The 17,515-nt window shown below is 40.5% G+C and overlaps 1 protein-coding gene across 3 annotated transcripts in view; it reads right to left on the minus strand.

Annotated features, from left to right (window-relative positions):
• LOC131089999 (zinc finger protein 853-like) overlaps positions 1 to 17,515 on the minus strand; it is a 78,247-nt gene that overhangs the window by 31,387 nt on the left and 29,345 nt on the right. The window contains exon 6 of one of the 3 annotated variants that reach the window (XM_058035080.1): positions 233 to 346. The exons of the other annotated variants lie outside the window; for them this stretch is intronic. Within the exon in view, the coding sequence (XP_057891063.1) occupies positions 248 to 346 (99 nt within the window). The 3' untranslated portion in view covers positions 233 to 247. The remainder of the gene's footprint in view (positions 1 to 232; positions 347 to 17,515) is intronic. 3 annotated transcript variants of the gene reach the window in all.

Here is a 17,515-nt window from a genome sequence, read left to right on the forward strand (position 1 = left end):
GGTGCTGGCGTATGCATGGATCTCTCCTGTCAGTTCTCCATGGGCATGTGCTTCTGCTCCTTCTCCTGTGACGTCCAGCAAGATTTATGAGATACATGTGAGCAGAGATACCTAAGACACCTGGTACTGATGCAGACTCTAGTTATTGACAGAGTTGAAGACATCCTGTTTATTTCTCACACTAAAACCTTCCATGGAGGTGAAGGGAAAAGACAAGCTGTGTGCTACTTACCAGGGCGTGAAATCCTCATGAAGATGTGACAGGAGTTTCTTTAATTCTGAGAGGGGGAAACATGCTTTTTAAAATATTCTCAGTAAATATTTCTTCTGTCATCTGAAGTGTGCTCTGAAAAAAAAAACCACCAAAAAAACCCCAGCTTTAAAAAGCCTTTGGTTACTCCTTAGATTGATTTAAATCAAAGCAGGCCAGTAATTATTCTGATGATTAATTTACTGCAAAGTCTTTTGAATGACAAAATTGTACCAGTTTGTGTTTAATAAGTAAAATTATAGCTTGTTCCTCTGTTGTCAAAAAAGATGTGAAACACGAACTTTCATCAGTTGAGCTGGATTTTTTAATAACAGCAGCAAGAAGTGATTTTCTAGCATATAAATTACTAAGCAGAGAAAGCTGCCTCTCTGTCTTTGCAAGTCATTATTTTTGCAGATGTATTACTTAAAACTATTTGTTGAGCAATTTGTGCAGGGATGGAATTGGAGTCAGAAAGCTTTGTTTAAAATTCAAGCGGGGCAAGCTATTCCAACACCCTGATGTTGGACAAGGACTGAGAGATTCAATCCCTGTGCACCCCCTGTGACTGATGTTAGCACAAGCAGCTGGTAAAGAGCTGAGCCTTTCCTGGTGTGACCCACTGGTGATGGGGGTGATGGGGTTTGTGCTTTGACTGGCTCTGGAGTATCTCTGAGCTGGCCCTGACTGCTTCTCAGCACTGCCAGCTGCCTCTTGGCCATCATTTGCACATCCTGTCACAGGATGCTTGTGCATTTTCCTCCAACCCAGTCTCTTCCTTCTAGCCTTCCTCTCTGGTGTCCTGCCACCTAGTGCTTCCTCCACAGCCCTTGACAGGCACCAGGAACTGCCTCTACTTGCCAGTATACAGCTTCCTGCATGTTTCAGGAAGAGATAGGCTGTCACACGTGTTTATTAAGAAGTATTTCATTAATTCAAATCAGCTAATTTAGAAAAAAATGTTAATGTTTATTAAGAAATAATGATTAATCCCTGTATTTGAGAAGTAATGTTCCTGAAGATATGTTCAGATGGCATACTTAGCCACACAGTTTTGCTATAGAAAATTCAGATTTCGGTTTAGAAAGGTGTGCTTTGGTTTGATTTGCATTTTTCAGCATAGAAGTGCTATGATATTTATATAAAATTTCCACAGGAAAGTTAATTTCTGCCTGAACCTTCAGAATACTCCCTTATCTAGGAGGGAGGCTGTGTATGCTCATTATGAGTGTAGATGCTGTTTGGACAGTCTGAGGACAGACAAATGCCCTAATTGTACTTCAGTCGGGCTGCTGTTTGTTACAAAATCCTCAGGACTCTGGAGAAGCTGCTGACGTGATCAAACTGTAACCCAGTTCTGGCTCAGTTTTCAGTGGCTAGCAAAGTATTTAGAATCCTTGCATTAACCTGGCTTGCTTGGCTGGACTGATTTACTGAAGTCCCTAACTGTTGACATATCAGCTGACCTACAGCAAAAGACTATAGCCCAGATTTATTAACCTGTATTTTTTAGTGCATTTTTTAGAGCCTTTTCAAGGTCTGATGCTGTCCAACAGTGAGCAATAGTGCACTTAGAAACATTGAATTAGGTAACTGTTGACATAATTTTGGGTCTGCAGTCTGAAATACAGATCTTATGGATTGTTGCAATTTTCATAACAGCCAAAACAGTTTGCACAGAAGTAGCAATATGACTTCAATTAAACCACAGTTTTTGTTACAAGTAAAGGAGGTGACAGAATGATAAATCTTACTGGATTTCAGTTGGAAGAACAGCCTTTGGTAATGCTTCACAGTTTTTCTTTCTAAACAAAACCCACATAAAATACAATGCTCACTGCTGGCTGACTAGTCAAATCTTAGTAGTGAATAAAAGTATAGATTTGGAAGGGCATTTTTCAACTCTAGGGAACAAAACATAGAGGTTTTCTCTATCACTTGCCAGGCCACTCACTTACTGGTTTTAAGTCTGGGCTTGCAAACAATGAACAAGATGCACAGCATGGGCAGGCACAATCTGAGAGGATAAATAAACTATCACAGCCACAGGAAAAAATTCTTTCATGGAAGAGTATACTGTTCTTGTTTCATTTTAGAAGCCAGAATTTCTGTTTATCATTTCTAGAAGCTCCAAAACAGAAAAGTCTAAGTGAACACTGTAGAAATTATTTTCTACCACTGAGCTTTCACTCTAAACATGGAGACAGAGGGAAACCCTAAAGATCTGACAAAAGCACACACAATCAGGTAAAATGGCAGTGAAGTTTGGAGTGGGACCTAGGCTGCTAGAAAGGATCTGACTGGATTTCAGGACAATTCAGGAAATAGAGGAACATGGCATGTGTGTTTCAACTAGTTAGTCTTTTATCTACATTTTAGTTAGAGAGAGGTAGTGAAGCCAAAATACTACTTTTAAAGGAGTTCCTATACATTGTTATTCTTTTTAAATTACATTGCAATGAGACAGAAAACTTATTTGGGGAGAGTATGTAAAGAGATACAAACTAAACAGATGTCAAAAATCACTGTTAATAGCTTAGTCTATGAGGTTTCCTTCACCTTTCTCTGCACAAAGAAGTTTTAATCTGTGATTTCTGAGTATTAATTTTTTTTCCCTTCATGTGTTCCACTAATTCTCCAGGCTAGGATTACAAAAAACACTTGTGTTCACTTTATTTATCAATTTTGCTGAAAGACAGTTCTATTATTTTCATGGTAGCAGAGTTACCTGACTATGTGGCAAGTTTGGTTCTACCAAGGACACATAGCTGATACTCTCAGCCTGGAAGGCAAAAATGGGTAGAGATAGTTTGGTTTTAAATAAGCAGCCTGTTCCATGCTAAACTTCATAGCTGACGTAAAGAATAGCAAGTAAAAAGGGAATGTTCAGCAATCAAGTTTTACCATCACGTCAGATGATTTAATACCAGCACACAGCCTCAGACTGCATTTTGTTCATCACTCATAAGATTTGGCATGATCCTGCCTGACCTGCTTGAGAGCAGGCTGGCGGTACCATACAGCTCCCATTTTGTTGCCAAAAGCTAAATCAGCCTCCTAAGGAGCAGGAATGCAGAACATGACTGTCAGTTCTGGCAAGACGTGAAGCTCTTAAAGACTTTGCGGGAAGGTGGTTTTGTACAGGGTGCAGTGCAGCTGCCTTCACTCCTCGGAGCAGCACAGAAACCTGTGGCAAGGTCTCACACAAAACTGCCTGCAAGGCACATAAAAGCCACCAGAGTCAGCTCCATAAGGATAAATTCCTAATGGGATAATATGATACTTTTGCAACACCATAGACTAGCCTTCCTCCCTCGTTCCTGAAGTATACTTAAGGTTTCTCTAAGGAGTACAGCAGGTTTTTAATTCACATGACTTTACAGTCAAAACTCATTTTAAAGAAATGCAATTTGTTCTCAGAGCCTAATAGAAACTACTATTTAAAATGCTTTCAGACTCCCCATTAAATTAGTATCAGATGACCTCTTAATGTACTTTTCTCTCTCATATCTTGGGTACAGAGCACAACTATCTTCCTCTGTGAAAACAAGACAGAGTTACAGCCACAGACAAAGTGTGCAAAGACCAGATTTTTATTTTCTTTAAATGGAGAAGAGTATAGGCACCAGTATTAAGTGAGGACAGCATGCAAGTATCTGCCTCTGAGTGATGTTTCCAAACCATGCAAGTAGCCTGCTGTGGAACTGAGCCATGAACATTTGTCCTCCAACAGGAGATCCATCCTTCAACTCAACAGAGCCTCTTTCTGCATGTAAGGCACTGAAGTGCTAATTTAGTTCACTGTCTTTTAGACTCATCGCACCCAATATTACACAAAATAACTCAGCAAGACCTCCCTGCAGTATATTTAAGGAGACAAGTACCACTAGACAGCTGATAACATTCTATTTGAAATGAGAAACTTAAAATGAGAACAAGCAAAGTCTGGCACTGCTTATTACCTTATTGTGGTAACACAGCATAAGATGATGATAGTAGCAGCTCCTTGGGTTTTGGAAACTTAAAACCGTCTGCTGGCACTGCTAACGTAATTCACACTACAGGCTACCTCGAGGCTTGAAAATGCAAGCAGAACAGTTCCTGTCCTTGTGTCTGTCTTTGCAATGTGCACAGCGTCTGGAGCAGCAGCTGAAACAAGGACGAGTGCTGAGGCTGCATCTCTCATCATCTCTTACCACGAGCAAGCTGTGGAAGGAAGTTGTTTCTTTTAGACCATTAAACCAGAGTTGCTGCAGGTACCTTAATGAAGCACTTGCACTCTTTACAGTACTGCTTGGGTCCAGCATGGAAAGGAAAGGTGGGGATGTCTTCCCAGCAATGTTCTCTGCTGGGATATACTGGCTCCCCTCTGGCACACAGACAGGAAAACCTGAACAGAAGCTGTAGCATGGTTCTGGGATCAGTGAGCTCCTAATGCTGCAGCAGTGTTGTGTCTCAGCAGCCATTTGGCTGGTACATGTGTGTCACTGACAATCTGGGAAGAGAGAAAAGGGTTACATGACGAGTATGGAAGGTCAGCAGCTTTTAGGCATCACCTGTTTGTATGTCAGCCGCCAGCATGGCACCTAACAAGACCCAGGAGTTACCTAAAGAGCAAAAAAAGTCAACAAAAGTGCAGGTTGCATCATTTCTGATGCCAAGAAGGCACTATCAAAGATGGAAAGCAAAGAAACAAGTCACTGAGTTTCTGTTGTACTTGTCGTTGTAGTTTTGGGCTGTCAAATGTGGGCAAAAACAGGAACCACAAAATGCTGCAGTTCTACCAGGACTGGTGAGTAGCTCTTGGCTGCTTCCACCTATGGCTGCCTGTGGTTTCACTCATGACACCCTCCATAAGAGCTCTCTGCATTTCACTGGCAAATTGAAATGCAGTCCTCTACTAAAATAAACATTTTAGGCTGCCTAATGAGTCACCAAAAGGTTGAATTCTCACATAGGCAACAGATATCTCAACAGCAATGTTTTCTGGCAAAGAGATTAGGTATATATCTGTCATGGTTCAACACCTGCCAGCAACTAAGTACCTCACAAAATGTTCTGCAGAATGTCTTGGCTTAGTTTAGACCTCTAGATAAATCTCACTTGCAATTTAGGCAAATATACTCAGGTAATTCTGCCACTATAAAAATAACAGACATATGTTTTTCAGCAAAATTGATAAAGTGAACACAAGTGTTTTGTTTAATCCCAGCCTGAAGAAATGGTGGGAGACAAGAATCAGCTTTAGATTGACAACAAATCCTTTATTTAGAATTGCCATCCTAAAATTCAGTTTCTTGTTAGAAATGAAATTCTCACACCATCAGTTCATACATTCCAAGATACTTCTGTAAATTCAAGATGTCAAAACATTAGGAAATTATAGCATAAGTTATTCAAATTATTTTAAAATGAGTTGTGGTTTCCCATGAGCAGTTGGAATACTTATAGAGTGCAGAGAAAATAAAGATTGTTCCCTAAATATCTTTAGATGTTCACAAGGCATTTCTTTTTTTTTACATAAAAACAGAATACATGTGGCAATGTGGGGGATTGAGAAGATTTTTGTTAGTAGGAGATTCAAAGTGAGTAATATATTCATTTAAAACATATGCTGATAAATAATCCATACTATGATGCTGGATTGCTTAATCTCTTTTGTTTTCCTTCCAACCACATGAGATGATAGACTATTTGTATAACTCATAGTAAATGGAAGCAATATCCAGTTTGGAGCCTTCTCTTGAAATATCTGTGTTTTATCAGCCATGGGAGTGTGTCGTTTTAATGACTTTGAAATAGTAAATAATACACTGGTTTTATGGTCTTAAAATATAGAAGCATTAGCAAGTCTCCTTCTATGAAGAGTCCTGAGAATTGTTCTGTTTCTCATCTGTCAAGGGCTACAACTTAATCAGCTTTTGTTTAATTGAATAATTCTGTTATGGTAGGGAGTGTAAGTAATTGTTACACATCCTTGAATCTGCATCAACATGACGTAAATAAATCAGCATGGTTGTGCTGATTGAAAAGACATTACTTCTGCATAGCCCAAAGAGCAGCCAAATGCTAAAATCTGAAGTTCTGGTGCAACACATGGGGCAACATATGCACTCAGACTAAAACAGGTGTCATAGATGGGGATGGCAATGAGTAAATAATAGCTGATTTCAGTGCAGGAGGATTTAAAACCACAGACCTGGTAATCAGAGCTGCTTGAAATAGGAGGTTAGATTGAACCTGATACAAGTTGCCAAAAAATAATGTAAAAAGAAAAAAAATAGAAGAAGAAAGCCCAAGTAGTAACTGAAGGCAATGCCAAGAAGCTCACCTGCAGCCCATGGAAGCTGTTCAAAAGGAGAGAGGAACTCTTCCCATCAGTACTGCATCTCAAGTCAAACACATGGGAAAGGGCCCAACTCAAGGCAGGAGTTATTCCCAAGGAAGGACATGCTTAGTGCCAACTTGCTGTTTCCAGGCCCCACACCACTGTGAGTGGTGTGTCCCTAGTGGATGCAGGAAATGCTCCACCAGTCCCCTCCAGGGACTGGTGGAGCATTTCCTACAACTGCAGGCTGCAGCACAGAGACCCTCTGATCCACAGGACAGAGGTGACAGCAGCAGCCTCAGCATGGCAGCTCACCCTGCAGAGGAGCCCAGGAAGAACAGGAGCATTTCATAAGAATATAATAGTTTGAGTTAAAGGGTTAAATGATTTAAGGAAGGGACTTTCAAGAACATCCAGTTTCAACCATTTTGCCATGGGCAGGGACACCTTCCACTTGACCAGGTTGCTGGGGGTCCCATCCACCTTGGCATTGGACACTTCCAGGGATGGGGCATGGACAAGCGATGGCTGATATGCTCACATGTCCAAGGCTGGAGCCAGCCTGACACAGGACAGCCCCTGACACTAAACCCTGCAATTTGCTGCTGCTTCTCTGAGTCATCTGAGTAAATTGGAGACTACAGGGAGAACTTGTGCCCCTTCTGTCTGCTCTTAAACAACCAGCATCTGCAAAGGAAAGTGTAAGTGCTGCTCTGTGAGACCCTGGTGTACACTTGCTGCTACATTTACTGCAATTCCATTTTGTGCTGGCCCCACTTTCTATTTACAGTACACTTCCTTGGTTATTCCACGGAGGATTACAGCAGCTCAGAGACTTCAGGATGGCTCAGTGCCCCCACTGCCATAGGGGCTCTTGCAAACCAGAACAAAAGGGGCTTACAAGCAGCAGACTAACAGCTGCCAAAGAGAGCCAGCCCAGAGCCCTTAGCAGCTCAAAGGGGTGGCACTGGGCATCCTGCTCCGCACCAATAAACCGAACAAAACATTCCAGCTGGGAAATGCAGTCAAGTGCAGAAGCATCATGGAAGACTTAGAAGTGTATGGCCTCATGCCTAACTGGATGAATGGATAGGAGGAAGAATAAACTAAGAGTAGCAGAAAAAATAAACAGCAATAGGAAAGGCAGTGTTAAGAGGTGGTCTAGTGATGGGGCAGTGAATCAGTTTAGTGAATTCTACAAAGCCATGCTCCTGACAATCAGAAGAGAAGTGTACTTTAAGTCTTTGAGAGGCAGATTTGAATGTATAAGTACTTCTCCTGGCTATTAAAGGTTGAGGGAAACCTGATTTTATGGACTGCCTTCGCATGCATTACTGCTTGCTTTCTATCACATAAATAGTGATCAGTTAAGCAAAGGTTCTCCTTTTCTGCTTTAAAAAAACAGAACAGTGTCACTGCAAGTCCTGCCACTACTAAAATGGGTGACAGCACAGGAGTGGGGCTGGTGCATAGGACAAGTTAAGAGATAAGATGTGCAGATATGCTGAGGAATAAATACCTGGCTCTTGTCCTCAGTGGAGAGCAAAACATGGAGAAGGAAATAAAAAAGTAAAACAAATACTGCCACAAGGGTGTCCATCTCTTTTCAGGTTTTTTTTTTGTTTTTTTTTTTTTTTTCCTCAAAGATTAAGCTCCTGAAATATTATATTTATATCACTTCTTACACATTTAAAGTTTTTCTGGTGCCAGCAGCAGTTAAAATGCCCTGGAACATATCTTAAAACTCAAGATTCATTTGGGTTTTGACTGATAATATATTACCATTATAGTGTATTTATTTATAACACATTTTGTTAAGGGTTTCATAACAGTACCTAAATGTTTTCAATTATCCAGGCTGAAATTATATTGCTTCAATATAATTTTATTTTAATTATGTTTTACATGTTTCAATATAATTTGATTATTTCTGGAAATAATCATTTCTGGGTGCTTTATGTGTGAAATTAGTAGATAGAATAATTTCAGTATCAGCCTCAGAGACTAATTAGTGGGTTTAAGTAAAGTAAACCAAGACCAAAAAGGTCTTTTCCACAAAGTTAAAGGTAAGAGAAGAAACTCTTTTTGTCAGCAGAGCTGCCAAGTCTCCCATAGCCCTCTCAGCCTCCTCCTTGTCTGGCCAAGGTATCTGTCCAGGTTGGATTTCCATCAGGTCACCTAACACAAGGAGATAGTGCTCCACTGGGATACGAATCAAGAATCAGGCCCATAGATTTTATACAGATAAGAGAATTATTATTCTGTGAAGAAACACGCTCACATTAGGATACTGTATTTGGAAGCAAAGCCTTAAAAAGATCAGGCAGAAGAATCTCTGCATTTCTCTATCAAATTTATTTTAGCAAAAATATTCAGAACTCCCAGCAGCTCTCAATAACAGCCTTTATCATGCAGAAAATTGGGGATTTGATTTGGTCTCAGCAGAATTCGATAAGAGCCCAGTGTCACTGATGGAACTGCCTCCACTTCAGTCTGAGCAGGATTTAACCTCAAGTCAGCTTAATTCTGAAGAACACCTATGAACCACAGAGCATCCGAAGCTCAGCCCTCCACCTAAAGGGGATTTATCAAAAGAAAAACCTTTAACAGGTCTTTGATTCCAGTTCACCATTGACAAGCAGTCGAGCAGATTCTTTGTCTAAGGAAAAGACAAGTGAAACATCCCATAAACTTTACAAGTGCATTAGAAGCTCAGCTCTCTCCAACATATTTACTTGCCACTATTTAATGCTTATTCAGTATATTTTTTTCTTACTCAACAGCATGAAAGCTGAACTAGGCACCCATCAGCAGATAATAAATGCTGGATTTCTGGCAAAGAGGGATATAAACTACTATCTCATACAGATGTTCATTTCTCTTTTTTACATTAAGAAACTGAAGGTTCAAAGGGTAGCATACAGCCAGGCAGCAGTTTACAAGGTTTTTTTTCATTTCAAAGATGGAATTATCTAAGTGCTATGTCCAGTTTAAAAACAGGATCTGTTTTTCCACCTCTGATATAAGCACTGACACCCCACATCTTGCAACATAGATAAAAAAAACTTTTAGAAATTTTATTTAAAGAATTTGTTCATTTTTCAGCTGATCTTAAAAAGGACTTTTCTTATTATAAAATCAAATGTCACAGTGGGAAAAAAAAAGCCCTGGGTGGGCATTCAATCCTTTAAAAAAATTTTATTTTTTAGAAATTAATTTTTCTTTGATAAGCAAGAAAAGTAGGCTCTCATTTAACAGTCTCTTTTGGACTCTTTTTATAAGATTTGCTTCAGGATTTGGCTGCAGAGGTCACTGGCCAAAACCCATGGTTGGAAGCCAGCTTCAGAGGTGTTAAACTTACACAGAGCTTGGATTTAAGCCCATCTGGGAATGGTTTTGAGAATAAAACTGTAGAATACAACTATGCTAACTTGCTTAGGATTTATGGGGCTCCAGATGTGTTCTTCTGGTTCTAACTCTGAATAGCCACTTCCACAAAGAAAGTATTTACCAACATTTAAATATTCCTCAGGACATGGCTTTTTCAACAGGAATACTTATTAAACTTATCTTTCATTCCAACAACTACTTCGAATTCCAAGACAATATGATAATGAGAAAAGAAGGGAAAATTTCCTAACAGATAGATATCCAGAGTTTTCTCTGATCTCCAGAGTGCCATAAAAAAGCTTCTCTCCTGGTTAAGCCTGCAGCTTTTCAGCCGGGGGTCATGCTGACATTGCAAGGAGTGTGGGAATGTGCACAAAACTTCAAGTTTTTTGCCTTTTTGTTGTTGTTGTTTGTGTTTGTTTTTTACATAAGCATTTTTGAGGAACAACAGCAAGTGTTGCTAAATGTTTTAAAACGAGGGATTATTCCTTCTACCCGCATGCAAGGGATTATTCCTTCTGCCTTGGTAGTACACTACACCATAGAAACTGTGGCTAACAACAGCAGAAAAAAAATCAAATGGAAATAAAATGCCTCAAGAAGGTCAGTTTACCACTCACCCCCCAGCAAGTTCCTGCTGCTAGTTAAAGGATCAGTCAGGATGGGTGTAGGGATCCTGCCTGAAGCTGTCACCTTTCCACTGGCTCTGCAGTGCCAGCTGAAGAGGCTGGCACCTTCCTGACATGGAATGTAGGGAAACAAGGAGGTGTCTCTGCTTTCTTCTGCATATGTAGAAAGTACAAGAGTATGGAAGGGGAAAGCCAGCTGAAGTAACCAATATAATTTTCATTTGTTTTAACACAGTTCTTGTTTAGTTGCATCTGACCTCCAAAATATGGAACATCCAGGAAAGAACTGGCCCATCTGATGTTTAGTGACCATGGTATTCATGATGAGGTATTTACAGAACATTATTTCCATTGGCTTTGGCATCCTATTTATTAGAATAGCTAGTTTAACTAACATCCAGGTATAACCAGCCTCCTCCCAACTTGCTTGGAAAGTACTTATCATTGCAGTGAAATTCATCATTAAATACTTACACAAAAAGTCACAGTGGATAGTATTTATTGCAAGCTCTCTCCAATGCCAATGTTGTGCCATTATTTCAATAATTCAAGTTACATTCAACTAAATTCAATTACAATAAAGTAGTAGATTGCATTTCTACATTAACAACTCGTGCTTGTAAAGAAAATTACTCAAATGGAAAAAAAAACCCAGGCAAGTTAGAGACTAAAAAGAGAAAATCATAGGAAAGAACAGCAAATACAGGAATCATAAAGAGTGAATCAAACTGCCTTCTGGATCTGAATTGCAGAGTGTAATTTTCCTACAGTAGTCGTAAAGAAGGACAATTAATCTTCTTCAGCCCTATAAAGATTTTCTTTTCAGAAACTCTCTCCCTCTTGTTTTACATCATAAGTGTCTAATAATCAAATCTATTTCAATTAATTTGAATAAAAAAATAACAGGCAACAAAAACTCTTGGCTAAAGCAGAACAGCAACAAAATTTAAGACTTATTTATTACTTCTTTTATATTCTCCACCATAAAGCTGAAAATATGTTATTATTTGAACAGAATTACAGAAGCTTATTTTGGCTTGGTTGTCATTAGAGACTAAATAGATGAATTTGGTAGATATATGGTTTCAAGCACTATTCTGAATTGTCAAGATTAATCACAATGATACAACTTAAGTATATTTTTTAACTTAATGTCCCAAAACAAGTTACTCTGCTCCCAAGATAAGTGAAATTAATTACCGTACTATCATTATACTAACCCTAAAACAGAATTAACTTAATTGGAACCTGTACACACTAAACCCCCAAATGTTTACGAGAGCAGGTTCACCATGCATTTGCTACACTCCAGTGCCATCTGTCTATAAAAAGATAATTAACATTTTCAATAAGAAGAAATACAGCATGTTGTAAAGTGTGTTTGGTCCTAGGCCATTGAACCCACTTCAGATCTTACAATGAATGATGCTGCTAATCCTTTTCTGAATTGAGGAAAAAAAAAAAAAAAAACAACCCAAAACTAAGGAACATTGTGTCCTTAGTGTACATTTGAAGCAAGAGTTCCTGAAAAAAAAAAATAATCCAGAAGGCCTTGATATAGAGATGCTCCCTGATGTGTCAACTCTTAAGTACTCTCCCAAAATAACCTTGTAGGCTTCCTCTAACAATTTAGCTGCCTTTTGAAGACCCCAGAGAAGCTGGGAATAGCTACTCTGGAATTTGCATTTAGAAGACCATTTGGGGACAGCCTTTTCAAAGTCCACGACCTTCAGTGGAGGGACATAAAAATAAATGCTCTGCCAAGCACTGCAACACAAGGGATCTGACAGACCCCGGAGTGAGTACAAAGCAGGTTCATTAAATGCAGAGCCTTCCCTTTCCTCCTGCACAGTGGCTGGCTGGGGAGGGCTGTTTCCCTCCACTCCCTGTGAAAATTGTACAAATACAGGTCTTTGTTTTGTGGTTTTGGTTTGTTTGTTTTTATTTTTTTTTTTTCAAAAGTTTGGTAACAAGTTTTAAACCAGCCTGATGTTAATTTAACAGAGTGCATCCTGACCATTCTGCCTAAACGTGTATTCCCACCTTGCAGGGAAGCAAAATAGGCTTGATGCTTCAACAGTTTGTTTTGGGGGGGAGGGGGGGGGTGGGGAGGAGGAGCTACTTCTTGATCCTTGATCACACACTTTTTTTTTTTAAGTTTGAACTGCACACTTATTTTTCCCCACCCGGAAAAAAAAAAAAAAAAAAAAAACAAAAAGAGAGAGAGATGTTAAAATACAAAGTATTAAGCATCTCTTTTCAATTGGAGCACATAAAGACAGACGTTCCCCAGGTGCCCGCCGGCTCCCGTCCCGCTGCCCCTGGATGCGCGGTCCCTTCCCGGCGCATCTGGCTCTCCAGCGGTGCCCTCTGCTGGCGCTGCTGCCGCCGGGCTCCGCCGGGAGCGCCGCCCCGAGCCGGCAGGGCAGCGGGCACAGCTCCGCTCGGCCTCGGCCAGCGAAGGGCAAGGCCAGGAAACGTCAGCCCCGGCCAAAACTCCGCTTTAGAAAAGCGCCCTTGTGTCCTCCCTCAGGGCATTTTGTAAAGACAATTCGTTAGGTAAAGAAAAGGAGAGGAAGATGAAAACAAAAGAATGTATTTAGTGCTGTACCTCGTTTTCTTCCAAAAAGGCAATTTCCATAAGTTGGGCAAAATAATTTTCTCGTTAAGTATCTACTAGGTCAGAGGGAAGCGTGTACTTCACAGCGGTGTGTTAACAGCTGACACCATCTACCTGTTACAGACACGCACTGAATGACCCTGTGCAATCGTGGCTTGAGTCACAAATGAGAGCGGCTCTAGGGGTTAAGCAAGAGAGGGGTCTTTAGGCAGCAATCAGAGAAGGCAGGCAGGCAAAGGAGGAAAGCTGAGGGTGCAGGCCCGGGGCAGGGGGTGAAGCAGGGCAGAAGGAAGCTCAGCCAAGGCAGCAGTGTGCATTTGGGCACCAAATGTGTCTGGCAACAGCGTTTGTGGCTGCTGAAGGGTCTGATTCTATAAACCACAGCTCACTTGTCTTTGCAGTACACATGCTCACACACACTGATGGTACAGGTTTTGAGCCAGGCATGTCACCATTACAATATTCAGTGATGTTCCCCTCAGATTTTGCTCTACTTTTTTTCATCAGACTCTGAATAAGATTGTTTCCTGCAAAAAATGAACTCACCATACCCACTCCTCTGACCTCAGCCCCACTGTACCTGTTTGTCTTCTCCATCCTCACCAAGTTCACCAAGGATTGCAACAACTTTATCTCAAACTTGTCTGACCAGGTTCAGCATATTCTGTTGCTTCAGTTTTTTGCAAACTACCATCTGTTATCTTTGCTTTTTCTTGTTCCATTTCCAAGCTTTTCAACACATCTGAACTTACTGGCAGCAGACCAAGTGCTGACTTTGAGCAGATATCTCCAGCTGTAGGAAAAGTCCCATCTGCAGCTTCAGGCTGTCCCTTTGCCTCATTGATTTCCTTTTCTTTAGTTGCAATTGAGGCCTCAGCAGCATTTTCAGATGGTTTATCATCAGCTACTGCTGTTGAGGCAAGCTTACAGCTTGCAGTAGCTTCTCCTATTTCAGCTTTTGCTACATTTTTTGTGAGGTCTTCACTGCTTGCTTCTCCCACATCTTCTGTCTGCATTTCTTGCTCTTTACTCTCTTCCCTACTGCTGGAGCCCACATTGATTGAGCACTCACAGTAATAATAACCAGATTCCTGCTTCTTCTTACGCATGGCACAGAGATCAATCCGACTGAAGAGCTCTGTGCCAAAGTGGCTGTCTTCATATTCCTTATACAGGTCTGCACAAATTTTCCTGAAGCCCTATTTATTCAAAGAGCAAGATGACATTATGTGTATAATATAGGTGCACAAATACTCATGCACTTTAGGAAGGTGTGTCAAGTATTATCTTAACAAAACCCAGCAAAGAAAACACCACCCCACCCACCTCACACCTAATTAGGATAACAGCATCAACTTCATGTGGTAGTATTTAAGTTGATGCTGAGAAAAGCCAACCATTACAAATTAAAGTTATGGGAAGCTTGGCTTTTGCCCAATCCTCCATCTACTCTACCCTCCTCAAGAATAAAAAACATGCCAAATATACAAAATCAGATCAATTTAACCTACTGTTATTTAAATGCGACCACTTAATTTTAGATACTTCAGGCAAGTTCACAGCTACCATATATAATTATTCTGAATTGCCTTTAGGAGGGATTGCTTGATTTCAGCTAGAGTTCACCTTACTCATTTTCATCTTAAAGCTGTCTTAGCAGACTGAAAAATTAACCCTTCTCCTTGGTGCTCACTCTCCACAACAGTAATTAAAATGTTTGCTAAAGACAGGTTAGAAATAGAGTTCATGCACCTTCATCCCTGTGAAGAAATACTCAAAAGAAATTTAACTTGATGACTAACTGGGAAAACGTTCCAGCAAGGCAGAAAGGAAAAAGAAAACCTCAGCAGCTCTTAGATAGCTACCAAGCACTGTCAGTATCTCAATTGCCAAATGCTACAACAGTTGACACACAACTGAAAGGGTACACTCCTAGAGATGTGTTTTTAAACACTGACACTTCTTTTCAGCCTAAGGAAAGTCACTCCTATTGCCATATCAAAGCACATGCTTAGAAATCATATGACTGTCAAGACCAAAAATCAGCAGCTCCACAGAGTGATTTCTTTGCTCTTCTCCCCCTCAACAAGTTTGTGCACAGCAGCACTAGCTGCCCTGTACAGGTGTCACTGGGGATGGATGAGAAACCCAACAATTCCATGGTTCCCAGGCCTTTAATTCAGACAGCAACAGGCTGCCAATTTATAAAAGGGCTCCCACAAAGCATTTAGCCTATAGCAAACCACATATGCTAGGGGCACATATGGAGATGTAATGAAGGACAGATGAATCATTAAACAGAGAATAGTCTCCACCTCTCCTAACCTAATGAGTATGTGAGCTAACAAGGCTCCAAGGAGCTCCTTGCAGCACATTGCCTCAAAGAATTCTCAACCAGTTTGTTCAGACCTGCTTCCAAACACCAGGGGAAGAAAAAAAAAAGAGCATTTTTTACAAGATTTCTTCCTCATAATGACAGACTTATTAGCAGGGGGATAGGTACAGTTCACAGCATGGAGATTGTGGGAGGACAGCCAGAACAGCCAGTGTCACCTGGGTAGAAGCAGATATAAATAGCTTCATAACCAAACACATCAAACCATCAGGCACTGCTGCCTGAGGTGACTAAAACACTTGAAAGTTTAAATAAACCAAGAGCACACTTTTTCTGTGCCCCAGAGACACCCATGTGTCAGTCAGAGGCAGGCTGCTCAGGAGCCAGGAGCTGCTGTCACCCAAATGCCATGAGGTTCAAGTTCTGCTGAAATGCAGAGACACACTGCGCATGGGCTGTCTTCTGGGTAATCCAGGAGGATAATGGAAACCTTAGTAAGGTCACATCATTGAAGATAACTTATCAAGCAGCCAGAAGAGGGCAGGATTAGGACTGCCCTTCCATTAAAAAGCACCCAATATTTTAATACAAGTATGTGACTTGTTAATATTTGTTAAAGAGCATATTCTCTCACAACCCAGGGTAGTCCAGAGCCAATTCTACACCTGCACCAAGTGAATCTACTTAGAACAGCATAAAAGGGAACAAGCAAACATTTTCCACTTTAGCACAGAGGCACTTGATCCACCACTTTGCTCTGGCAGAGGTGAGAGCAGGCAGTGCCCAGCACTAAAGGCTAACAGCCCACACTGTGTTGCCTGTGTGCTGGAGAAGGCTGTTACTACAAGTAATGAAGTGGATTCTCTTAAGAGGTGAACTGTTTCCTTTTGGCTCATTGAAAAGGCAGAGATCAAAACACCTGAAGAGCCCATATTTTTTATTTATGCCAGGGTCACACTGCCCATTTTGAACCTGATCTTCAAACAGCACATACTGCTCCTTCGGTAGCTATTCAGAATAAAAAGCACACAATCCAAGATCTCTCCAGCCTCTTGAGATATTTAGACACACAACTAAAGCCAAAGATGCACAGCTTCTCAAGGTGAAAGTTTACAGCTGTATCAGTTTTAAAGAGAACCAGCTGCTCTTTCCCCACAAATGAGAACAAGGTCTGCAGCGACATCACCAGTATCATCACATACCTCTCATTAACAAATGTGCTTGAGAGATAAAATATAAACTGCCTTAGCAATTACCTCTTAAGCTTCATTTAAGAAGCACTTCAACTGTGTGAAATACTTAAACAGCACACTTTCTATGAGGAAACAGTTATTTATGGTATAAAGAAAGTAATTACAGCCAGTAGATGGCATCATAATAACTTAAGTGATATTTTGCCTTATTCATACTTTGGCATCTTCTAGTGTTTGAGAAGACTGATTTCTCTTCTGCACTGTTTAGGAATGGGATATTATAAAAGTAATCAGTTTTCTTCTTTTTATTTGTCCTGTATTTTGAAAGAAATGCAGTAAGTGGTCTTTGAGTTTATGTCTAGGTTTGAGCCTTACTAACCTCAGGGAGATTTGTACATGAACTTACAGAGTTCACATGCCCCCAATAATCAACTCAATATATGGTCTGACTCCAGTTTCACAGCCCTAGTCTGTAAAATAATATTTTAGGAGCAATATTTTCATTGTGAAAACAAATTCGCACAGAAACAAGTAATGCTTTGTAAACAAGGGAAGAGCAGTGAATATTGTCTAGCTGAAGTCCAGGAAATTTTTGATATTGTTTCCTGTGAGATCTCCATAGAGAAAGCTGATGAATTATTAGCTGGCTAAACAGTGAGGTGGACTGAAAATTGGCTGAACAGCCAGTTCCCTATGGCAGTGATTGGTGGCACAAAGTCTACTTGGAGGCTGGTAACTAGAGATATACACAAGGGGCCAATACTGGGTCC

This window comes from Melospiza georgiana, chromosome 1 (genome assembly GCF_028018845.1).
Source record: "Melospiza georgiana isolate bMelGeo1 chromosome 1, bMelGeo1.pri, whole genome shotgun sequence".
NCBI classification, from domain to species: Eukaryota; Metazoa; Chordata; class Aves; order Passeriformes; family Passerellidae; genus Melospiza; species Melospiza georgiana.